We start from the raw sequence: 25267 nt of genomic DNA on the forward strand, positions 1-25267 counted from the left end.
TGACCACTTATCTGACCAGCTGAACGGGGCGGGGGGGCGGTTCGAGAACTGGGTCCCCAGCTGGCTCTATTCTGGCTCTGGGAGGGTGGGTCATGTGTAGGCTGAAGCAGGGTTCCTTCCCCTAGGCCCTGCGTGCTGCCCTTTTTTTTTCACTCTCAAGAGGCCAGGCTGCAGGGGCTTTTTTTTTTTTGAGTTCCTGTTTTTAATTGGCTCAAATTACAAAGGTCCCCAAGGAGGCACTGGGGGGTGGGGGTGGAGGGCAGCAACCTGGAGACAGCCTGGGAGGGGCAGGCTCCCTGCCAGTGCCCACCATCCCCACCTGCCATCCACACCCCTACAAGTGGAAGTGCAAGTGGAGAAAGGTCCCAGACCCTTTAAATAATCCTAAAAAACCATGATGAGAGAGGAGCTCCCACACCTTCACACTGGTGATGAGCTGCCCTAACTTTGGTCCTGGCCAGGGTCCTCTCCCGCTGAGTCCGTGGCTCCGGTTAAAGACCCCGCCCCAGGCCAGGTAGGGGACAGCGGGTCTCCTCCTCCCAGAGGCAGGGAGGCCGTGGAACCGTTGGCAGGAAAGACCCATTCGGCGCAGCAGCAGAGTCCCAGCGCTTGAGCCCTCAGCCGGCCATGGCCGCCCCCAGGCGCAGTGAAGCTCGGTGTAGGGCGGGAGCTCAGGTCACAGAGCTGCTGTGGAGGAAGCTCCCCCCTCCCCACTGCTGAGGCCAGGTCCTCAGTGGGCAGTGGGAAGCCCAAGCGGTGCCCCTCTCTGGCTCTGGAGGCCGTGGCAACAGGACCCTGGCCCGCAGGGTGGTGAGGAGGCACCCTTATGCCCGGGCACCCAGCTCTCCAATGCGCTGCCGCAGGTGGAAGGCAAATTCGAACATGGTGGCTGCGAGGCTCTGGTGGATGAGGTACCGGGGCAGGCGGCCCTGGGGGAGGCGAGGAGAAGTTCCAGGAAGGCCGGCCCTCAGCAGGGACTCCCCCTCAACAACTGGTGCCCAAATGCAGGTGCAACTCTGGCATGTAGCCAAGGCCGCCCTCTCCCCCACCCCTGGCAGGAAGAACATGCCGTACCCCGGTCTTGGCATGAGTCACACAAATAGACCCGGGAGGGGGTGGGCTGGCAGCCAGCCACCCTTCCTCAGGCCTCAGGAGTCAGAGGTAAAGAGGGGAGGCACAGGGCCTCAGGGCGAGAAGACCGTCTGGACCCTGCCCCCAGTTTCAGAGGAAGAAAGGAGGCAGAGAGCAGGGAAGCCGGGAGTAGGGACGCCCAAGGTCACACAGCACAGTCCCCTCCACTCCGCAGAGCCTGCCTCGGAGCCCCAGCATGCCCACCTTGAGATCTGTATTAAGGATCCAGATGAAGGTGCAGACTCGGGGATTACTGGCCAACTTGAGCACGATGAAGCCCCCAGGACCATTCTCTCCCCTGAGGAGAGATGCACTGGTAGGGGACCTTGGAGCCAGGCGAAACCCCTGATTTCCGCTCTGCCCTGACCCACCTTGGACTGGGGTGGAAGGGGGAAGGGAGCTGCTGGTCTGAGCAGGGCCAGAACGGGTGTCCCAGAGGCCACAGGATACAGCCCCCCACCCCACCTGCCATGGGGTGCTCAAATCCTCCTTCAACAGCCGGTCGATGTTTGCACAGCTCCAGGGGCAGGGCGTGTACCACCTTCCAGCTCTCATCTAGTCTGTCCAGGGACTCCGGTAGTGCGGGGGTGAGCACTTCTCACGGGGCCCAGCTCTGGGAGCAGTGCAGAGCCGCGGGGCTCCACGAGGGGGCGCCTTCTTGGGAGGCCACAGGCCTGAGCGGTAGGATTCCCATCCCATCAGCTCCCCTGCCTCCATAGATAAGGGAGCTGGCGTCAGGAGGGGAAACGAGCTTGCCCATCACCCAGCAAACACTGTGGTGGTGGTGAGACCAGAGCCCCGGGCTGACACGCAAAGAACAGCGCTCTCTGCGGAACCCCGAGACAGAAGGGGAAGTGTCGAGTATCTGGGAGGAGGCCACCCACAGCGCTAGGACTAGAGAGCAAGGGGGCTGGAGGAGGCCGTGGAACAGACAGCAGAGGACTCAAGCTTCTTCCTTTGGGTACCTCCAAGCACCATGAGGGTAATGCAAGGCCAAGGGACAGGGAGAAGGGGATGAAAGGCAGGAAGGTGATGCTTCAGAACACAGAGCCTCCTGCTGTGCCGGTCCCCTAGACCAGCCACCTCATGGCTCCCAGCCCCCTTCCCGACTGGTCCCTATTCATCGCCACCCTCGGTCTACCCTGGAGCTCCCCTGAGCCTGGTGGTGGTCCCAGATAAGCAGGAGTAGGGACAGTGGGACCGGGGACAGGAAGGCGACCTCAGCAGGAGAAAGTGCCCAGCTGTACACACCAGTCCTGCCCTGTTCTCACGGCCACGAGGGGAGGAGCCAGTGCGCATGACTCCAGGCAAGGTTCAGCTCACCTGACGTATTTGTGCGTCGGGGGCTTGGCGCAGTGCGTGGTGGCGATGCCCGCGGACAGGTATCGGTCTCGGCGCCGCTCGATGCGTCGGACATTCACAAAATCCCTGGAGGGGGATGATTAGATGAGGGGGGTGTGTAGAAGGCCCAAGGGCAGGAGGCCTGCCTGAGGGGGCGGGTAGGGGGGCTCACCTGGGGGAGACCACGCCACCTGCGGCCCCTGAAGACACATCATAGGAGATGAGGGTGTTGTCCTCTACTCGCTGTAGGATCTGCGGGCGTCAGGGCAGACATAAGGTGCAGCCACCCCAGGAAAGCCCCGAGGATGGGCCCAGCATCTCAGGAAAGCCCCCAGGTCAGCCGGCTCTCTGCTCAGGCCCCGTAATTAGGAGCCACTTCCATTCATGGGCGCTGGACCCAGCACTCTGAGCATTTTGTTCTTCCATCTTCCAGACCCTCTCTTGGAGGAAACTATTACCACCATCCCCATTTTACAGATGGGGAAGCTGAGGCCCAGAGTAGTTCAGTGATGCGACCCGGGTCCCCAGGGGGTTCACTGTTCACACTGGATCACGCCCTCACCTGCCTGATGGCTCTGCCCTGAGGGGTGCCAGGCTTGGACCGCTGGCTCAGCTCACCTGGCAGGCGGTCACCGTCTTGTTCCATAGCACCATCCTCTCAGGCTGTAGGATTACCTCCTGGTACACCAGCTCCGCGGGGCAGGGCAGGAAGGTCTGGGGCGGGGTGGGCAGAGGGCTGGATGGTGCCAGATGTACTTGGGCACACCAGCCCTTTCCTGTTGGGTGGGAGAAACCTGCCGGAGGGTCCCCACACCACCAGGCCCTTCCTGGATGGAGTCCCAGGCAGAGCAAGAAGCTCCAGAGCACTCTTTCCATCACCCACCTTCAGAATGAAGGTCTTGCCGTGAAAGGGAATCTCGATGGTGTACACAGTGTCCCCATATTCCTATGGCAGGGACAGAAGGGCACCAGGGAGGTGAGTGGAGGGTAGAAGAGGGCCGGGTTGAGGGCAGGAATGGGTGACGGGCAGGGCAAGATTTTAACAGCTCAGAGGAGAAAACTTTAGGAATCTGGGGGATATCTGAGCAACCATTAAAAAACAATGGTTCTGACAAACGTCCTGCCATGAGGAGAGAAAGGCTTTTGATATCAAGTTAAAAGGCAGGAGCACAGCAGCAGCTGCAACCACGAAGGCCTGTCTCTCCAGGCCGCCGAGGCTGCCAGGGGAACTGGCCAGAGAAAGGGACGGGGATGTTTTCCCCCTGTTTTCCAAGCTCTCTGCCATCTTTCTAGATAATATTGTTTTGGTCATGAAACAAAACACCGGACACAGCACAGAAGCCTGGCTTCCCCTTCAAAGCTGGAGCTGAGGCGGCAGAGCGGCAGGGGCGGGGTCGTGGGGGGGGGGGGGGCGGTGAGCAGGGGAGGGGCGCTAGAAACGTCCAATCCAGGCCAAGGGGCTGACCCCAGGGCCCAGCCCCCTCCCCTGGGCAGAAATAGGGTTCCAACCCTTGCAATCTTTGGGCTTCTTTCTCAGGCCTCAGAAAAGGGAGGGAAAACTCCCTACAAGCCAACTCTCAGGGTCCCGTGGGAGAAAACTTTCTTACGTTATTCTTCTCAAACTTCCAGTTCTCCTCTTGGGCCAAGATCTGGTCCACCACCGCCATGGCCTCCTTCCCCTGAAGGACGTACTCCCGTTCCTGGCCAGGGAGGGGAGGCAGGAAGTGGTCAGCCTGGCAGCTGCACCCCTCTGGGTCTTTCTCTAGACACTCCACACATCTCTTTCAAAGGCCTGATTCAGCTGGATGTCCAGATGCAGGGTTTGGGCTGGTCTCCTGCGCCCGCTGAGCTCCCGGGGACCAGGTGCTGCGGTTGTTACCCCAGGGCCCAGGCAGGAAGGAGACCACTGGGCCTGACTGACAGTGAGCCAGACACTCAGATGGACACTGACAGGCCTTCAGGCTGCCTAAGGTCTGCCCTCCTCTGGGAAGCCCCTGCCCAGCTGGCCGAGCCCAGTGCTGGCTCCTCTCTGGGGTGCCCACCCCAGGTAGGGGTAGGCAGCCAAATACCTGGGCAGAGAAGCTTTTCTTCCCAACAATTTCGTCATCGGATTCATTGTCAGACCCTGCAGAAAAACAAGCACGGAGGACAACGGGAAGAGGTGGGGAGAAGGGGTGGGGGTGAGGGATTGGGGTACAAGTGCAATGGTGTGTGGGGGGATAAGATTGTGTGTGGGAGAGGGCTGCTCGCTTTCTCCAAGGAGCTGACAGAGGACGAGAAAGGACAGACCCAGCTATCCTGCTCCTCATAAAGCCCCTCCCTGGAGGTAGTTCCCCCACCCACCAACCCTCACCTGCAAAGGATTCTGGGGGTGAATAGAACTGGCCCTCAGATAGAGCGCCGGAGAAGAGCAGGGGTCCTCGGGCGACAGCAGCCTGGGCGGCAAGGTACCCTGGGGGGCAGACGTGGGCAGCCATCGTCCCAGACCAAGGACAATCATGCCTTGGCAGCCTAGGGTCCCCCGGCCCAGGCTCTCTTTAAGGCTCTTGGAGGCAGAGTTGGCAAGAGAGCTCAGAACTGGCCCTCATGCCAGAAACTCTCCTCTCTTGGGTGGGGGTGACCCTCGCTGCATCCCCTCACCCCCCCAGCACTCACATCGCTCCTCCTCAGCCTCCTGAGGTAGGACTTTGAAGTCAAGGAACCAGGTCTCCAGCCAGGCGAGGACAAAGGAGACGATGGGGAGCAAGTAGCCGAAGGCCCCTTTGCTGAGCAGCTGCGGAGGGGAGGGGGCTGAGCTCCACAGCCGGGGGCCACCCCAGACCCAGAGCCCCACCCCGGGGCTGCTGACTCTGGCCTACACCCCACTCCTGGTACCAGCTGCTTGGGCCCCCCCTGTGGCACATGCCTCTGAGATGGAGGGCTTAATGAATTCTACAGCATGATACACTAAGGTCAGCCTGGAGGAGGAACTTTCTGTTCTTAGGATTTCAGCAGGGCAAGTGGGCAAAGCCAGTGAAGCTGACCCCTTAGAAAAAGCCAAGGACAGGAATCCTCCTCACCCAACCCTGACAACAGGGACAGAAACCCAAAGTCAGAGAAGCAGTCCCTTCTTGGGATGAGCCCATCCCGCAGGCCAGATGCCCACCAGACCAGCCAGACCCCGAGCCACTGACCTCAGAGAGGATGACCTTGACGATGAGGAATGCACTGGACACCAGCGTGGTGACCTGTCCAGGGGAGGGAGAGAGAGACAGACAGAGCGAAGACGGAGCCTGGGGAGTAAGTCCTCCTCCATCCCATCCCATGAGCCAGCCCAGCCAGGGCCCGAGAGCTGCCAGGAAAGTGGCATCTTACCGCAATCACCCACCAGTGCCGGAGCCGCAGCACGGCATAGCCCAGAAGCAGTCCGGAGAAGCGGAAGAAGGCCAGGACCTGGCAGGGGAGTGGAGGAGCTGTCACAGGCAGCCATGGGCCCCACCCCGGCCGAAGGCTGGCCGCCCCTCCAGGCTGCTCCCCCAGGCTCCCCACGCAGTGTGCACGCCCCAGCAGGGAATGGCCGAGGCCAGGTCAGTGCTTCTTTGGGGATTACATGTGACCTCCTTGGACGGGGGTCTTGTCTTCCCCTCCCACTTGGGGCTCTCTGAAAGCAGGGCCTCATTTGGGAACAGGCTTGAATACAGAGGGCTCCCTGATCAGATTAGGATGCATGCTGCAGGAAGAAGAAAATCCAGCCAAAGAACCCTGTCCCTGCTCCCTCTCTGCCCGCAGGATCTCCAAGGCCACTCACAAAGATGTCAAAGAAGGAAGTTTTAAATCTGTAGTTGATGATCTCCTGCTCCAGGTTCTTCTGGATGCCTGTGTTGGTCTGGAAGAGAGAGAGGTGGGTAGGACCAAGTCCCCAGGGCTGCCCTTCGTCCTCCCAGAGGGGGCAGGTGGAACCTGGAGGAGAGGCTGTAAATGCTCAGCTACCACCTGAGAAGCCCCGAGGCACCAGGCGAGCTCAGCCAGGGGCCTGAGACCCCAGCGCTGAGACTGTTCCTCTAAGGATCCAGGCAGTCCAGACAGGCAGAGCTGAGCCTCCTGACACTCGTGAGCACACTGCCTAGGAAGGGGCAAGCCTGGAGGGCCTTGGGAGGTGATGGGCCCTATGCAGGCACTATGCTGGCAGACAGCGAGCTGGGAGCCAGCCTCTCCCATGATTTCCTCTCCCTCCCACCACTGCGGTGCTCCATCTTCCAGCCAAGCATCCATCTGGGGTGACGGGGACCAAGGGTGGGCAGTGGTGTCAGACGGAGCCCCAGGTGGCAAATCGATTGATTAAGTTTGTACTTAATGGGCAAAATCCATCAAGCTGCTAGAGAGGATGGCATGCAGAGTAAGCAGACTGGTCCTTGCCTCTGCCCTTGCCCTAGCCACCCACATTTTCAATGGGATCCCTGAGAGCCTGGCTGGGGAGTAAGGAGTCCGGATGCCCACTGAAAGCTAGACTGCAGCCTGATGCCTCAGGTGGAATGGGGTGGCAGGCTTGTGCCTCTGCAGGTGGGGTGCCAGCCTCCAGAGAAGAGGGGCACAAGGGGACTCTGGGGGATGGAGTTTGGGAGCCCTGAAGGGGAAGACCCTTCACGATTACCTAGATTAGGGCTTCTGATTTCTGGAAGATGATCTGAATTGGGGTTGTGGAGGGGAGTGAGGTGTTAAAGATACAGATGTTGAGACGCTGGGTCTGAATCTCGAGGTGAGCCGAGCATCTGGAATGGCTGTAAAGCTCCTGAGCGATTCTGATGCTCAGGGCAAAAGCCAGCCATCTGGACAGCCCCTCACTGAGTCTCGAGCCCTGGTGCATCCCCATCAAATGCCTCAGCCTCAAGACCACTCTGCACCCCATGGAGTCAAACGCCTTGCTGACATCACAACCCACCCCAGCCTGATCCTCCTCTTACTCCTCAGACTACGCCCTCTTGGGCTCCAGAGTCAGAGCTGCAGGTGGGGTGCCAGCAGAGCTCCAGCTCTGTCCACAGAGCTCTCTCTTCCATGGTTTTCCTCTTTACAGATAACTCTCCCTTGCCTGCATACCCACCGGCCAGCCCACTGCATCAGGACTCAGGACAGTAGAGTTCCTGCCCTTGTTTTGCCAGCTCTGGCTGCAAGATCTTGGCGCCGGTCTTACAGCCTGGTCAGGGTCCTTGCATACACTGGGCAACATGCAGTCTGTTAGAAAACTAAAAATAGGGACTTCCCTGGTGGTCCACCTGGTGAAGCTACCAGGGAAGCCCAAGGGGATCATCCAAAGAAGGTTTAAGACCTCAGAAACTCTTTAAATGACCCTGAACCTCGCTGATCCTCAGCTCTCTCATCAGTAAGGTGATCCTTAAGGACCAGTGGCTAAGACTCTGTGCTCCTAATGCAGGGGGCCTAGGTTCAATCCCTGGTCAAGAAACTAGATCCCATGTGCCACAACTAAGACCCAGTCAAATAGGCGCTGTGTGCTCAGTCGTGTCCGACTCTGTGACCCCATGGACCGCAGCCCACCAGGCTCCTCTGTCCATGGAATTCTCCAGGCAAGAATACTGGAGTGGGTTGCCATTTTCTTCCCCAAGTAAGTAAATAATAAGTCAAACTAAGTAAATAAATATTTTAAAAAAACTAAAAATGCATACGTTTCAAAGTATGAAAATGGCAAAATTGAAAAATTAATAAAATTTTAATTGTCCACCAAGAGAAACATGATGTTAATTCTCTGAACTGTTAAATTCAGCGTTCTGAAACTTTTTGTCAAATCTGAAAATAATTTGGAGATTAGATTTTCTCACTCCACGAGCATTTTCAAGTCTGCATGACAACTGTTGAGCTATTACAGCCAGTATAGCCATATAGGTTCCAAAGTAAAATTGCCAAACATTTTTTCAGCTCTTTTCTGTCAAGAAAATATTATACATACATTTAATGAAGGATGTGGGTGAATTTTAGTGCCTGCTTTCACGCTGGAAAGTGAAAGTGTTAGTTGCTCAGTCGTGTCTGATTCTTTGCGACCCCATGGACTGTATCCTGCTAGGCTCCTGTGTCCATGGGATTCTCCAAACAAGAATACTGGAGTGTGTTGCCATTCTGTTCTTCAGGGGATCTTCCCAACCCAGGGATCAAATCTGGGTCTCCTCCACTGCAGACAGATCCTTTACCGCCTGAGCCACCAGGGAAGCCCAAGGGGATTGTCCAAAGGAATAAAGTTTAAGACCTCAGAAACTCTTCAAATGACCATAAACCTTGCTGAGCTTCAGCCGTCTCATCAGTAAGATGGTCTGTAAGGTCCCCCATGGCTGTGGCTCCTTCTCGCTGAAGGTGCCAGCTCACCTCTGTGCACAGAGGAGCATCACCCTCAAAGCCTTGCCTTGCCTTCCAGCTCAACATACCCAGAATCAAACTTCACCCCTAAACCAGCTCCTTCTCTAAGCTCCTCCTTTGTAACAACAGTCATTGTTTTCCTGACCCCTGAGCTTGAGAGGGTTTGTGACAGGTTTGTGACAGGAGGCAGTGATCAAGACCATCCCCAAGAAAAAGAAATGCAAAAAGGCAAAATGGTTGTCTGAGGAGGTCTTACAAATAGCTGTGAAAAGAAAAGACACAAAAGGCAAAGGAGAAAAAGAAAGATACACCCATTTGAATGCAGAGTTCCAGAGAATAGCAAGGAGAGATAAGAAAGCCCTCCTCAGGGATCAATGCAAAGAAATAGAGGAAAACAAGAGTGGGAAAGACTAGAGATCTCTTCAAGAAAACTAGAGATCTCTTCCAGAAAACTAGAGATACCAAGGAAATACTTCATGCAAAGATGGGCACAGTAAAAGACAGAAACAGTATGGACCTAACAGAAGCAGAAGATATTAAGAAGAGGTGGCAAGAATACACAGAACTACATAAAAAAGATCTTCACGACCCAGATAATCACAATGGTGTGATCACTCACCTAGAGACAGGCATCCTGGCATGCAAAGGCCTAAGGGCCTTACGTAGCATCACTATGAACAAAGCTAGTGGAGGTGATGGGATTCCAGTTGAGCTATTTCAAATCCTGAAAGATGATGCTGTGAAAGTGCTGCACTCAATATGCCAGCAAATTTGGAAAACTCAGCAGTGGCCACAGGACTGGAAAAGGTCAGTTTTTATTCCAATCCCAAAGAAAGGCAATGCCAAAGAATGCTCAAACCACCACACAATTGCACTCATCTCACATGCTAGCAAAGTAATGCTGAAAATTCTCCAAGCCAGGCTTCCACTGTGAAATTTCAGATGCTCAACCTGGATTTAGAAAAGGCAGAGGAACCAGAGATTAAATTGCCAACATCTGTTGGCATCCATCGAAAAAGCAAGAGAGCTCCAGAAAAACATCTGCTTTATTGACTATGCCAAAGCCTTTGACTGTGTAGATCACAACAAACTGTGGAAAATTCTTAAAGAGATGGGAATACCAGACCACCTTACCTACCTCTTGAGAAATCTGTATGCAGGTCAAGAAGCAACAGTTAGAATTGGACATGGAACAACAGACTGGTTCCAAATAGGGAAAGGAGTACGTCGAGGCTATATATTGTCACCCTGCTTATTTAACTTACATGCAGAGTACATCATGAGAAATGCTGGGCTGGATGAAGCACAAGCTGGAATCAAGATTGCTGGGAGAAATATCAATAACCTCAGATATGCAGATGATACCATCCTTATGGCAGAAAGCAAAGAACCAAAGAGCCTCTTGATGAAACTGAAAGAGGAGAGTGAAAAAGTTGGCTTAAAAGTCAACATTCAGAAAACTAAGATCATGGCATCCGGTCCCATCACTTCATGGCAAATAGATGGGGAAACAATGGGAACAGTTGGAGACTTTATTTTTTTGAGCTTCAAAGTCACTGCAGATGGTGACTGCAGCCATGAAATTAAAAGACGCTTGCTTCTTGGAAGAAAAGCTATGACCAACCTAGACAGCATATTAAGAAGCAGAGACATTACTTTGTCGACAAAGGTCCATCTAGTCAAGGCTATGGTTTTTCCAGTGGTCATGTATGGATGTGAGAGTTGGACTATAAAGAAAGCTAAGCGCCAAAGAATTGATGCTTTTGAACTGTGGTGTTGGAGAAGACTCTTGAGAGTCCCTTGGACTGCAAGGAGATCCAACCAGTCCATCCTAAAGGAAATCAGTCCGGAATAGTCATTGGAAGGACTGATGCTGAAGCTGAAAGTCCAATACTTTGGCCATCTGATGTGAAGAACTGACTGATTGGAAAAGACCCTGATGCTGGGAAAGACTGAAGGCAGGAGGAGAAGGGGACGACAGAGGATAAGGTGATTGGATGGCATCACGGACTCTATGGACATGAGTTTGAGTAAGCTCCGGGAGTTGGTGATAGACAGGGAAGCCTGGCATGCTGCAGTCCATGGGGTCACAAAGAGTTGAACACGACTGAGTGACTGAACTGACTGGGCCTGAGACCTGGAGGAAGGACACCTGCCATCCAGAACTCTGACCCACTTTGCACAAGGAGGACAAGGGGAGGCTCAGAGAGGCTGAGTCCCTCGCTGAGCTCACACAGTTGCTATAGAGCAGAAGCTGGGACAGGGGACCAAGCCCAGGACGCCCTGGTTCCATGCTCCTGCCTCTGCATCAGGTCCTGCTCTGCCCTGTTAGCACCCGGAGATTAGGTTCCACCGCCAGCTGGCCAAGCACTGCATGGCAGGGGTGGGGGGTGGGCAGACTCCACCCTGACAGGCAGCTCTGTCTCTAAACCATTAGGTGGAATCTCACCAAAACCAAGAGGCCAAAACTGGGGACACTGGAAGAATGCCCAAGGTGGGGAAGGAAAGCTGGGCGTCACTGGGAGTCTTTACAGATTGCCACCCACTGTTCCCTCTGCTTTCGGCACAGCGCCTGGGACACAGCCGGGACTCAGAAATGTTTGCTGAATGAATGAATGAACTAAGCCAGAGAGCAAAGTAGAGCAGAAAGACAAAGGCTCTGATAGCTCCACCAGAGCCCTCTGGGATCCCGCCTCCTTTCTCAAGAGTGTCCACTAGGGGCCAGTGTGGTGCAAAGGTGTGAGTTCTGGGTTCAGACCCTGCCTTCTTCACACACTTGCTGAAAGACCTTGGATAAGCAGCTTAACGTCTCTGTGTTTCTCTCTCTGGAAGATGAGAACAGCTATTCTTCTAGTCTCATTCTTCATTTTACCTGGAAATCAACACACCCCCAGATGCAACCCTCTGAGGCCCGGGCAATACCCCTCCCCCAACCTGACCTGTGCCCCGAGCCTCGCCCCACTCACGTTCAGCTCAATGATCCAGAGCAGGGAGATGAAGAGCAGGTCGAAGGTGACGAACAGACAGAAGGTGCGGCGGACGTCGGAGATGGCCCGGCGCTTCTCCGACAGCGGCGGTGGGAGGAGGTGAGAGGAGAGGCTCTGGCTGTGGGATAGCGACGAGCCCAGGGAGGCCACGGCCGGCAGGCTGCGCTCCAGGTCGCGGGCCAGCAGGTCCCCGGACAGCTTGCTCATCCTGGCGGGCCCCCACCTCCAGCCAGGTTGGGCTGGGCCTCAGCAGCAGGGCTGCAGGGAGGCAGGGTGGCTGGTCAGGTCCTGGTGTCAGGGTCCAGGAACACTCGGAAACCTCCTTCGTCCTTTCAAACGCAGCCCTAGGACCCCGATTTGTTTCCAAACACATCTGCCCCCCACCCTCCGCCTAACTCTGTGGCCCAGGGCCCTCTCTGCCTCATTTTCCTCTGCGGCCTGACTTCCAGGCTGGAGGGGTCTGAGCATCCTTCTCCCTCTGTCCTGCTTCTTCACCCCCCCCACCCCAGGCAAAATCCTGCAGCCCCATGGTCACCCTTGGGGGCCTCCTGGGTCCTCCCTGGGGCCACAGCCTGTTCCTGCCAAGCCCTGCCCTGTAGTTCAGCCTCTGGGCCTGTCAGCAGCCTCTGGGTCGGTCCCACCCCCAGAAGAAGTCAGCCCCAAGCTCTGTTCTTTGTTTTCCAAGCACAAAGCCACATTCCCTCCCAGCAGCCAGCCCTACCCTCCCACCCCCTGATCCATGGCAACTGGGAGGGACTTCCTAGAGCAGTGTCTCTGCGCAGGCCAGCCCCGGAGGGATGGTGGGTTGAAATCTTGGTCCCTTCTCTCCGCCACCCCCGCCTCAGGCCCAACCAGCTCTCTCCTGCTCCTAATGGGTGGGCGCGTCTCCAGGTTTTCTCTACCCCCACCCACAGCAACCACCTCTAGACAGCCAGAAAAAGCTTTTCAGAACATGAATCAGATCCTGCCATTCCCTGTTCACAACCCTCCAAGGGCTCCCCTCTGGTCTGAGGATAATAGACCCTCCTCATGGTGGTCCTCGCAAGATGGGGCCCCATCATCTCACTGTGATGGCCACCCTGGCCTTCTAGGTCCCTTTAAATGGCAGCCTGGTCCTGCCTTGGGGGCCTTACACCCAGATCTCCCCAGTCCTTCAACTGGCAGCTCCAAGGCCCTCTCCTCACAGCCTCGCACCCTCCTTCCCCAGTCCCAGTGAATTTACCGGGCTTCACCTTCTCCGGTAATCTCACTGTGTTCCATGTCCACACAGGGCAGAATGGTTCCTCCTATTCCTCACACAAGACAGCCGAGGCTCCAGGAAGTGAATGGATGTGACCATCCATGCCTTATCTGCCCATGTGACCATGAGGATGAAATCCTCATAAACCCGAGAGACAAAGTGGGCAGTGGGGCGCTCCCTCCCTGCTGAGCAGCCCCCAGGCCTATGGTCCTTGCTCTACCAATCTGCTGGCAGGGACCCTCAGAGGCCCTGTCCCCCAGGCGGGGGAAGGCAAGGTTTAGGCTTGAGCAGAGGGGAGCTGAAGCAGCATGGTGGGGCCTGAGTCTCTGGGAGCCCATGAAGAGTCTCCCTGAGTCTTCTCACATGCAGAACCAGAGGGCAGGTCTGGGCGCCACTGGAAGGGGAGCCCTGGGTCTTTGTGCTTGATTCTGGGAAGGCCAAGATCTAACTGGTCCCCTCACCATAGCCGTCCATCCCCTCTACACATTTGCTGTCTGGTCTCTTCCATGCTTCAGCTACTAAGTCGAAAACAAGCCCCCATTCTGTGGCCAGCACGGTTTCTGAGCAAGCCGGCTCACCCATCCCTCTACCTCTGTGCCAACCCAACAGTCAGGACTGACTGTTCTCAGCAGAAGCACCACCCTTTACTACTCTTTCAGGGTGTCCATGCTAAGCTCATCTGGAGGAAAGCTGGACCAGCTCTGGAAGGTGGCGGCCAGAAGAGGGGGCCAGAAGAGGCTGCTGGCAATGGGACCCCCCAACATCTATCAGCCAGATCTGGTGTCAGACTCTACGCTCAGCATCCCTCACTATGACACAGCCGCAGCCCCAGGGCGGGTGACATTTCCTTGTCTCTAATAGCCCGCTCGTCTTCTGCCAGACCTGTCTCCATCTCTCCTCTCTCCTGTCTCTCTCACAAGCTACCTCTTCACCATTCTTTGGAAGTGTCTCTGTACCCCCTCCCACGTCTGTCTTTATTCCGCCCCCTCTCTGGGTCTTCCTCTCCACTTCTCTCCCATCTGCGAGTGTCTCTCCACCCCCATCAGATTACTCTCTCTCTGGTTTTCTCTTATGTGTCTCTCTCTCCTTTCCTACCTGCCTTCACCTTCTCCCCCTTCCCTGTCTCACTGCAGGGTGCTGTGGCTTCCCCACTCCCTGTCTGCTCCCGGGTCTGTCTAGTCTTGCCCCCTGGCCTTCTCCCTCCCCTTCTGGGGACAGGACCTGGGTGGCAGCAGCTTGGGTGTGAGACACACTTGGCGTACAACAGCACTGACACTCACACACCCAGACGACCATGTGGAAGTGAGAGACACAGAGGGGGGCCGAGAGCAGAGGTGCTGGGGGAGCCCGAGAGAGCTGCCAATGCGGGGGGTGCGGCAGGTGAGGGAGCCAAGCACACGGGGCTCTGCAGCAGGGGTGAGGGCTTCTGGCCAACAGTCAGAGAGAGCAGGGTTCTGCGTCACCCTCCTCCGTGAAAGAAACTCAGCATCCAAATAAGCAAGAGCTGGAAGAGGTGAATGAGTTCAGGGGCAGCCATCTGACCTGAAAAACTTTGGGCAAGTCCTTCTTAGCAAGCCTCCATTTCCCTATCTGGGAGAACGGTCCATTTTTTTTTTTTTTAATGTATTTATTTTTTAATTGAAGGATAATTGCTTTACAGAATTATGCTGTTTTCTGTCAAACATCAACATGAATCAGCCATAGGTATACATATGTCCCTTCCCTCTTGAACCTCCAGGAAAAAGGTCCGTTAAAAAAAAAAAACCCTTTTAAGAGAAACTTAACATCAACCAAAAAACCTTACCTAGGATCTCAATATATAAAACAGATATATTTGCAGGGCAGCAAAGGAGATGCAAACATAAAGAACAGACTCATAATCACAGCAGGGGAGGAAGAGGCTGGGATGACTTGAGAGAGCAGTGCTAAAAGAGAGCAGTAGTACACACGACCACATACAAAACAGCCAGCCAGTGGGAGCTTGCTGTGCGATGCAGCGAGGGCTGGTGCTCCTGACATCCCAGAGGGGTGGGGTGGGGAGGGAGGTGGAAGGGAGGTTTAAGAGGCAAGGGACGCGTTTATACATCTGGTCCATACTGATGTATAGTAGGAACCACCAAAATATTGTAATTATCCTCCAATTTAAAATAAAATGATTTTTTAATTAAAAAAAAAACATAAATGTCAATGTTTGGCAGAAACCAACACAATTCTGTAAAGCGATTATCCTTAAATTAAAAAATTAATTAATTAAAAAAAAAAGAAAACAGATAAAAACTGGGAATCCCCTGATGGTTCAGGGGTTAAGACCTTCACGGCCAAGGGTGCACGTTCAGCCCCTGGCTGGGGAACTAAGATGCCGCAAGCTTCGTAGTGCAGACAGCAGATAAATACAATGGATAAAAACAGGACTGTATAGGTCCTGCCATAGGATGTGGCCACAGAGAGCCCCACAAGTCAGCCTTCCCTCAAACTCCATCCAGGGTCACCCTGAGGAACCTCCATGGGTGTGGTTTGAAAAACTCAACTCAGATGACGTTGAAAAGTTTTGAGTTCCGTGAGACCACTTGCTAGCTCCAGATATGAAAACCACCTTGGCCTAGAACTGCTCTCAACAGTCCCCAGAACACTGGCCCGGGAGGATGGAGGCAGCTGCCGGCAGGGCGGACTGGCCTCCACCCTCCCGACAGGGGAGGCAGGAACAAGCATCAGGAGGCTGGGGGCAGCAGGGCTGCCACCCAGCCCCCTGGGAGCAGCGTCCCCCTGCCAAGCCCACCGCCTGCCGTCACCAGCCCCTCCCCAGCACCTTCAGAGGTGTCAGGAGGGGAGCAGCACGTGTGGCGTGAAGAAGTCGGCCTGGGCTGACTGCAGACGTGACACCTGACGTGCTTGTGGAAGCTCAGCTGCTTGGAGAGAGTGGGGTGGTGGTGGTGGTGGGGGGAACTGGTGGTTTTTCTCATCCTGGGTCAGAAGGGTAAGAGGGGTTGGGAGGAGGAGGCCAGGCAGGTCTCTGGGCACAGGGAAAGCTCTGGGGGCCCCTCACGCCCACTTCCAGGCCTTCTCTGACTGGCCCCAGGAAACGCTAGCCCGGGGGCAGCAGAAGCTTTTGGGTGGGTCCCCACTCAGCAGACGACAGCAGGCAGCTGGTACCTCTGAGGCCGGGGTTTGACTCTCGGTCCACCCTCACCAGTCTTGCGACTGGGGCAAACAGAACATTCTGAGAATCAGCTTCTTCAGTTGCATTAAATAAGGGGAATGATAATATACTTAGTGCCACAGAACTGTCCACTTAAAAGTGGCTAAAATGGCAAATGTTATGCTGTGCATGCTTTCCCACAATAAAAGGCAGCATCTCCCATCTGTGATTGCTACCAATGATTGCTGCCCCACAGGCATTTAGAGAAGTGTTAGGGGAAGGATGGCTGGTGTTTGGCCGGTGAGGGTGGAGATGGAGCAAGCGGGTGGGCAAGGCCATTCAGGTGAGAGGTGTGCGGTGTGGGGGGGTGGGGGCTTACACACAACAGTGATGTGTAATAAACTGCCCCCAAAGGCCTGAGTTCAAATCTGAGCTCCACAGTTCACGTGCCAGATGACCCAGAGTAAGCTGTCCAAGGCTTCAGCCCAGGCTTCCTCCTTTGTGTGAGCTATGGGCCAAGTTACAGAGGCTCCAGGCAAGCGTGTGCTCCTGGGGAGGTGGGCGGGGGGTGTCCTGGCTCCCTGCACAGGCTCTGGGGGGAAGCCCGGACTGACCTCTGATGCTACCTCTTCCCACTGGTGCCTGACCCCCCAACCTCCCCCAGGGCTCCATTTCCAGTTCTTAGGTGGCTGGGGCACAGACAGGGCTCTTCCCAGGCCTCAGTCACACCCTGGGCTGGAGGCTCCAACCATCTCTCTGCCAGTCTCTGGCTGACATTTCCTGACCAAAGCAAGTCTGCAATGCGCCTATGTCTGTCACTCACTTGGCAAGACTCCGAGGCTGCACCTGGAAACGGGGACTGGGGGATACCTGTATTGACCCTGGGGCGCCTGGTGGATCAGAGGAGACAGCTGTGCATGGAGAGCACGGAGAACAGCCCCTGATGTCACAGAGTAAGGGCTGCACAGACAGGAGCCATGGCCGCCGCTGCCACCTCTGTGGGCCTCTCCCCTTCTCCTCTGCCCAGCTTCCCACGGAATGTCAGGCCAACCTACACAAGTTCCAGATAGAGCTCCCTCCACCAGCTAGGCTCTGTGACCCCGAGCAGACAAACACCCCATCTATGTCCAAAAACGATTCTCACCTCAGAGCAGTACGGCATCTCCAAACCCTCTCCCCAGGCCAAGGGGGCAGTAGACGTGGGCTCAAAACACGTGCCCCACCCTGGATTCCCACCTTGTATGCACGAGCGTGCTGTAGCTTCAGTCATGTCCAACTCTTTGTGACCCTGCGGACTGCAGCATGCCACGCTCCCCTGTCCATGGGATTCTCCAGGCAAGAATACCGGAGTAGGTTGTCACATCCTCCTCCAGGGGATCGTCCCCACCGAGGAATTGAACCTAGGTCTCCTGTGACTCCTGCATTGCAGGTGGGTTCTTTACCACTGAGCCACAGGGGAAGCCCGGATTCCCACCTTACTAGTCACTGAACCTCTCTGTGCCTCGATTTTCTTGTGTATAAAACGGGGTAATGGTAGTATCTGCTTCTTAGAGGTATTACAAGGTTTAGGCAACTTTTTACACATAAGGACCCAGAACAGTCCCCAAAAAAGAGTGACTGCTGTGGAAGGGTTAGCTAACATGACCCCTGTATCATCTTAGGTGGAAACAGTCTCGAGTTCTGACAGCCTCTGTGGGATGGCTTCAGGCCAGGGCTGGGGTTGCTCTGGATTGAGACTGCTGATGCCCAGGTTAATGGAGAATCCACAGACGGGCAGCAGACAGAGGCTCTGTGTGCAGAAGAGGCTGGCCTCAGGTTGTGTTCTGCCACTGGCCAGCCTGGGAGGAAGCTGGCTCAGGGAAGGAGGACAGCAGACCAAACAGGCCTGTGCATGATCCAGACGGGCCAGAAGAAAGCAATCCGGGCTGGCAGTGGCCCCGCCGGCCCCCTGCAGACATCCTCTCCTTCACTCCTGGCATCTGTTGCCAGAAGCTGTAGAGGTGACAAGACTGAAGCTTGGAGAGGCCTGCCCACAGCCTGGACAGGACGGAGTTGATCCCAGGGGCACGTGGGCTTCCCCTAGTGCTGGGCTAAACCTAAATGTGGCCACCTTCAGGCCCTGTGGGGAGCGAGGTGTCAAAAGACCCCAAAGAGTTTAATAGCCAGAGCCTGTAGAGAGCTCAGCACCTTCCCCTCCACATCCGAACCATGAACAAATCCTTCCAAGTCCAGCCAGTATCCGCCACTGCTCACCACTAACAGCACCCTGCCTGAGCCACGATCTCACATTTACTACAGCTTCCTGACTGCCTCCTTGCCCTGGTCCCAAGTCTGTTTCAATACGGCAGACAGAGGGACCACAGTAAACGTCAGGCTGCACCTCCTCGACATCCCAAACTTCCAACAGCCTCAGCTCCCCCACAGTAAAGGCCAAAGTCCCCATCCTGGCCTACAAGCCTCCTCCTCCCCTGGTGCCTTCTGCTCCAGCCACACTGCCCTGTGGACACATCCAGCATGCTCCTACCCCAGGACCCCTGCTCCTGCTGTCGTGTCCGGATTTCCTCCCCTTGGTCTCTGCAATGTTCCCTCTCTCTGGAGAGGCCTTCCCTGAACCCTCTATTCAGCCCCAGCCTGCATCCCCTCACCCTGCTTCCTTCTTCACCGCAGACATTATATGTTTACTGATCTGCTTCCTGCCTGTCTTCTCCCACCGGATCAGGGACACCCTGCCTGCTCACGGCTGCATATCTGGTTCCGGCACCAGTCTCACAGCAAATATTGAAGAAGTGTGCTGAACGACCGCAGCATCACATGTACAGGTGCTCCTGCACACACTCACACCCAATCCTGGAGGAGCAGCCCCACCAAACCAGCCTCTGCTAAACTGGACTCCACCCTCATTGGAGTCTCGTGTTACCCAGAGCCTGGGCCCTTCCTCCACCAGCAGGCAAGGGGGAGGACTGGTTTCCCACGCAGCCTTAAGCAGGGTGACTGCTCCCCTCCTCTTCTCTGAACCCAGACTCACAGGGAAAGGCCTGGGTGCAGGTTTAAATCCCTAGGATAGCGAGGGTCCCCACCACTCCGCTCTTGTGATGGGATTGACACGCCTCCCCCAATACTCTCGAGCCACTGGCTGTTCCCAGGATACACCATGGCCAGTTGGGTCTCCCTTCATACCTCCAGTTCCCTTGGGAGGAACTCTTAAGTCTTTAGAGACCAGTTCAAAAGTTGCCTCCTGGACAAACCTCACTCTCAGCTCAGGCTTCCCCAAGCCCAGATCTCGGGACCCTGGCTCAGCACTTCAATCCCCACACCCCTAGACTTTAGCCTCAAACTCATCTCTCCTCGAGCCTCAAACTCATCTCTCCTCGAGCCCTTGAGGCTCAGGTCATGCACATGTCAAGTAGGTTCACTGGCCTATGGATCACCCTGGAAAAAGGGAAAGCGCGTAGATTTGGGGGTTGGTCAGGAAACCTGGAGTCAAAAGCCAAAGGCCATTCTTTATTACTCCGTGGGCCTTTGAGTCTCTCTGAAACTCAGTCTTCTCATCTGTAAAACAGGGATGGTAGAGTGCCCACATCACAGAGCTATTGAAAGAATTAGAAACAACAGCTGCAATGTGCCTGTGCTTAATTAATGGCACCCCACTCCAGTACTCTTGCCTGGAAAATCCCATGGACAGAGGAGCCTGGTGGGCTGCAGTCCATGGGGTCACTAAGACTCGGACACGACTGAGCGACTTCACTCTCACTTTGCACTTTCCTGCATTGGAGAAGGAAATGGCAGCCCACTCCAGTGTTCTTGCCTGGAGAATCCCAGGGACGGGGGAGCCTGCTGGGCTGCCGTCTGTGGGGTCGCACAGAGTTGGACACGACTGAAGCGACTTCGCAGCAGCAGCAGCATGACTACTATCAGCGGCCACGGGAACAGTGTTAGAGGCAGGGCCCTGGGCCAGGCACATGCAGCACGGCACTCTGCCCAAACTGAGGGTCCATCAGTACTTCTGGATGGTAGGATGGGCCCTGATCTCAGGGAGCTGACCCAGGATGTTACATATTAGGCTCTCCTGTAGTTCAGGGATCGGTGACCTATGCCATCAGCCTCAGCACAGCTGGCTTCCTAGTCTCTACTGTGCCCCACCCAGATGGCTTGGGAAGTTCCCTGGAGAAGCAGGGAACTATGCCCCTAAAGAACCCAGGACACAGCAGCAGTGACAAGTAAGATCTCAGAGGCCAAGCCAGGCTCTTTCCCTTTTCCTTCTGAGGAAGTGAACAGGGCCCAGTCAAGCCAAAACAGAAACTGTATTCATCACGGAACGCTCCCACACTGCCCTAGCCCCAGGAGGTTCTGAAGTACAGTTTACAGGCTTTCCTTGTGACTCAGTTAGTAAAGAATCCACCTGCAATGCGGGAGACCTAGGTTTGATCCCTGGGTTGGGAAGATCCCCTGGAGAAGGGAAAGGCTACCTACTCCAGGACTCTTGCCTGGAAAATCCCATGGACAGAGGAGCCTGGTGGGCTACAGTCCATGGGGTCACAAAGAGTCAGACACGACTGACCGACTTCACTTTCATTTTCTTTCTTTCACTTTCACTTACTGGAAAATCCTATCAAACTGAGATTGACTCAGCCCTTCAGCTCCCTCCACACGCCAGGCCCTATTAAATGTCAGAGATGTCCCCAGCTCTGTGACTCTATGACCCCAGCCTACTCAAGGGCTGGTGAGTGAGGCCCCATCGGTGCTGTTGGATAAAACAGGACTAATGAGGTTGAGTTCTCAAGGTCAGTTTGGAAAGGGCTGGTCCATCTTCCAGGGCAATCTCAGTCCTATGAGCCTAGGTGACAGAAGGGCCCTGCAGGGGCGGGGGTGGTTCAGAACAGACTCCTCCCAGCACTGGCCCTGACCAGCCCCTTCCCAGGCAGAAAAAGCTCAGAGGAACATACAACAGGCAGGATGGTATACCTCCCTTGTCCCTCGTCCCACTGATGGGGCAGCTGTCCCTTTGGGGACTGGGAGCCCAGGGCAGTTTCTGGGACATGGTTGTAGACCTGGAGTCAGAAGACAGTTCCTGCTGAGTGAACCTGACCTCACCTCCCAAATCTCAGCTTCTCTGTCTGTTAAAACGGGGCCAACAACCTCTGTCGTTGAATGCAACAAGTGTGAGCTGTCAAATGTACACAATTTTTGGTCTCACCCACACCCTTTCCCCCAAACAAGTCCGAGTGTCGGAGAGCTCGGTTTCCCACAGCAGGTAAACTGAGAGCCTACAGCGTGCCAGCCACTGTGTTGGTCCCTGGGGATATTCACTCAGGGGGTCCACGTCTGCGAAGGGAGGCTGACAGATAAAGGCACAGTGCCACGCTACGATCAGCACTTTCAGGGAGGGGTGAACAAAGGACTGTGGGCTCCCAGAGAAAGGAGCATCTGACCCAGGCTAGAGTGGGGGAGGTCAGGAAAGCCACAGGGAGGAGGAGCCATCTGACCCAGGCCTCTGCATCTATCAGCCGGAGGCAAGGAAGATGGGCACTCCGGGCTTGAACAGAAGCCCAGAATCTGGTTTAAAACACAGGCCCAGCCCACAGGCATGCGTGCTGACCTTACCCCTAGGGCCCTGCCCCCAAACATGGGTACCAAGCCTCCAGACCTCCCCAGGGCATGGTCTCTGCAGGCTCCTAACCCGAGGGGATACTTCTTCGCGGCCAGGTGAAGAAAGGAATCTGCCCTCATGCCCACCTCAGCCCCCTCCCCTGAAGGAGCTCTCCAACTGGAGGATATAGCTTTCCTTTCTCTGAGCCCACCCTGGTCTCTGCCTCCTGCTGGTACTCATTCTCTCACCGAGGGCCCCTAACTGTCAGCTTCTTTGGGAAGTTACTCTTGGCCTTTTTCTTCCTTGGGTTCCCAGAGTTCTGTGTACATTTCTCTAGAACTCATGCTTGAAAGTGAAAGTGAAGTCGTTCAGTCGTGTCTGACTCTTTGCAACCCTGTGGACTGTAGCCTACCAGGCTCCTCCGTCCATGGGATTCTCCAGGCAAGAGTACTGGAGCAGGTTGCCATTTCCTTCTCCAGGGGATCTTCCCAACCCAGGGATCAAACTCGGGTCTCCCGCATTGGAGGCAGACACTTTAACCTCTGAGCCACCAGCCTGGCCTCTAACATTTATCCATTTCCAGACTCATTTTCTGAGCAGAATGACATGGGATCTAGGTCTTCTACTATTTTGAATCCTCACCCAGATCCTGCCCCTAATGCTCTCTACCCCAGCATTTTATTTACTGACAAAGAGTCAGGCTTTGCAGCTCTGAGACAGAATGAGAAGCCACATCAACTATTCTCAAAAAGTTGATAAAATTAAAAATCAGAATCACTGTTCTTTATCCTTCTTATGTAAACAGTAATAATAGTTAACACTGATTTACTGAGCATGCCTGTGCTCACCGTTTTAAGCCCTAAACATACACTATTTCATTTAATCCACGATAACTGTACCAAATAGGCACAGAACTATCTCCATTTGCCAAACGAAACTGAAGCTCTGCCTTCATCAATATCATAAGATAGTCCTGGGACCCAGGAAGTCCAGTTCATGAGTCTGTATCCTTCATCATCAGGCTATTATGGAGAGGGTGCTGCAGGGACTCAGATGGGACAATATTTAGCCTTGGGCAGGGGCGGTGATCCAGAGGTGATGCTGCCTGAGCAGAGCACTAAAGGTCAAGTAGAAGGTAGGCAGCAGATAAGAGGAAAAGGGACTTTCTAGGCAGTGGGGCTGGTGCATGCAAAGCCATGGAGACACAAAATGGCAAGGTGTGGGCAAGCACATCCTGCAATGTCATATTATTGGACCTCAGGGTACACATAGGGTAGGAGAGAGAGCCGTGTAATCTGTGCTAAAGATTCAGCCTTTCCCATAGGCACTGGGAAACCATTCAAGGGTTGTAAGCAAGGAAGTGACATTATGAGACATCTTTTTCAAGGACCAAAAGAGTTACAGTTGGGACACTGGGTTGCAGGCGGCCGTGAACTGGAAGTTCAGTCACCGCAATCATCCTGATGAGAAACATATCGACAAGGTGCTGACAACAGAGTCAGAGGCATGGGACCATGTGCGAAGCATGTTAGGAAGTTACTGGACTAGGTCACCTCTTAGATATGAGAACTGAGAAAAAAGAGAAGTATAAGATAATTCTCAGGTTTCTGGCTAGGATGGGGTAGTTGAGAACAAATGAATCTGCAGGGGACAAGATAAATTTGAGTTCAGACAGACTGAGTGGCAGCTGAAGTAGAGCCATCCAACTGGTAGCTGGATGGCCAAGCCTGAGGCTCCAGGGAGGGGCTTGGCTGAAGCTGGAGATCTGGGTGCCTTTCTGGTATCCTAAAGTTGAAGCCAGGCTTCCCAGGTGGCTCAGTGGTAAAGAAGAATCCACCTGCCAATACAGGAGCCGCAGGACACTCAGGTTCAGTCCTTGGAGGAGGAAATGGCAACCCACTCCAGTATTCTTCCTGGGATAACCCCATTGACAGAGGAGCCTGGAGAACTACAGTCCAAGAGGTCACAGTTACACACGACTGAGCCACTGAACACAAACGGACACAAAGCTGAAACCATGAGAGTAGATGAGACCATCCAGATTAAGTGTACAGAATAAGGGGCTGGGCAAGAAGAGATTGTGAAACAGTACTTCTGCAGTCAGAGGAGTAGGAAGAAAATAAGGGGATGCTGACGCGGAGGAAGCCAAAACGGGGGGAAGGGGCACATATCCACTATATCAATTACGAGTTAGTGTCACTGGTGTTATGCACCTTTAAGAACTCAAGAAAGATATCAAAGAGCCCTTCTGATGTCCATTAAGAAGTCATTCACTGCCATTTCCCAAGGAACTTGAGGGAGCCCGGATGACAGTGAGACGGAGACCTACAGGAACTTGCAGATATTTTCCTGCTCATTTTTAACCCTGCTACTGCTACTGCTAAGTCACTTCAGTCGTGTCCGACTCTGTACGACCCCATAGACGGCAGCCCACCAGGCTCCCCCATCCCTGGGATTCTCCAGGCAAGAACACTGGAGTGGGTTGCCATTTCTTTCTCCAATGCATGAAAGTGAAAAGTGAAAGTGAAGTCGCTCAGTCGTGTCCGACTCTTAGCGACCCCATGGACTGCAGCCTACCAGGCTCCTCCATCCATGGGATTTTCCAGGCAAGAGTACTGGAGTGGGGTGCCATTGCCTTCTTAACCCTGACACCTCCCATATCCAGTTCTTGCTCTTAATACCCAGACACCACCCCCTCACAGTGAAAAGAAAAGCTATGGAGGGCGATCCGGGACGCCCTTCCCGGACTCTTTCGAGTGGGTGGGGCCGCGGACTGTCAGAGCAGGAGACCCCTTAACCTCGCGCGGGGTGGAGCTGAGGAAGGGGGCGGAGCTGAGGAAGGGGGCGGAACGTGGGGAGCAGGGGGTGTGGGAAGGGTAGGACGGAACCACGAACGGACACCCGCTAGGGAGACGGGATCCGCTGGCAAGACGTAGCCCTTGTACCACCACCTGGTCCCAGTGACCTCTTGCGGACCCACCTGCTCCATGTCAGCCACGACCCCAGCTCTTCCTACCCGCAACCGCAATCTGACTCCACCGCCCCAGCAGCGCCTCCGAGCGGAAAGAGATCTCCCGACGCCACTTCCGCCACTGAGTCCGCCCCCGAGAGCGATCCGGGACGTGCGTAGGACTGCAGCCCCGCCCCTTCCCCTCAGCCCCGCCCCCAAGCCCTCGGGCCCCACCCCCCGAAGTCCGGAAGTGGGGACTGAAGCCGAAGTTAGGCTTGAAAAGAGCTTCCTAATGGTAGGGGGGATTGGAAAGAAGCCCAGAGACATCATCCTTGTTGGGCCACGAAAGCCTGGCACTATGGAGAAAAAAGGGTCTTCCCCAGGGGAGGCCTGTGGGGAGAGGGGTGGGGACGGGTCCTTTGTAGGATTTCAATTACTCTTGAAGGACTCCTCTCCCCCACCCACTTTCAGCCATCCTTACCGGGATCTAGAACTCCTAAGGTCTTCCCCAAAAGGGTTTGGAGCTTGTCTGCAGTCAAGGCTCCAAGTTAGAGGA

The 25267-nt window shown here is 55.0% G+C and overlaps 1 protein-coding gene across 9 annotated transcripts; it reads right to left on the reverse strand.

Moving 5' to 3' along the window:
* Positions 1 to 178: 178 nt before the first annotated feature.
* Positions 179 to 24861, reverse strand: STARD3 (StAR related lipid transfer domain containing 3). Of its 9 annotated transcripts, none has more exons than XR_015147632.1 (16): positions 24742 to 24861; positions 11778 to 12056; positions 6260 to 6337; positions 5840 to 5904; positions 5646 to 5699; positions 5128 to 5245; positions 4826 to 4924; positions 4542 to 4597; positions 4080 to 4172; positions 3356 to 3418; positions 3091 to 3186; positions 2645 to 2724; positions 2455 to 2559; positions 1597 to 1842; positions 1336 to 1429; positions 179 to 929 (listed from the first exon to the last, which is right to left on the reverse strand). XR_015147632.1 is itself a non-coding variant. In XM_086357874.1 (15 exons), exons 2-15 carry the CDS (start codon positions 12003 to 12005, stop codon positions 825 to 827), a joined length of 1347 nt encoding a protein of 448 aa, XP_086214000.1. In that variant the 5' UTR covers positions 12006 to 12056; positions 24742 to 24861; the 3' UTR covers positions 179 to 824. The 9 variants fall into 9 exon arrangements, 4 of the variants coding, with proteins under 4 accessions (XP_086214000.1, XP_086213999.1, XP_086214003.1 ...); XR_015147629.1 differs by having other exon boundaries at positions 1597 to 1838; positions 5827 to 5904; XR_015147631.1 differs by having other exon boundaries at positions 5827 to 5904.
* Positions 24862 to 25267: the final 406 nt, after the last annotated feature.

Source organism: Bos grunniens, chromosome 19, assembly GCF_055505025.1.
Source record: "Bos grunniens cultivar Pamir isolate PY7600 chromosome 19, Bosgru_T2T1.0, whole genome shotgun sequence".
NCBI lineage: Eukaryota > Metazoa > Chordata > Mammalia > Artiodactyla > Bovidae > Bos > Bos grunniens.

Excerpts from the sequence above, each read along its gene's own strand:
- STARD3 (XM_086357873.1), bottom strand. The coding sequence starts at position 12,005 with ATGAGCAAGCTGTCCGGGGACCTGCTGGCCCGCGACCTGGAGCGCAGC. Across the intron at positions 5,246-5,645 it reads TCAAGGTCATCCTCTCTGAG|CTGCTCAGCAAAGGGGCCTT; the intron begins GTCAGTGGCTCG and ends TCCCCTCCGCAG. Across the intron at positions 4,598-4,825 it reads ACCCCCAGAATCCTTTGCAG|GGTCTGACAATGAATCCGAT; the intron begins GTGAGGGTTGGT and ends GTTTTTCTGCAG.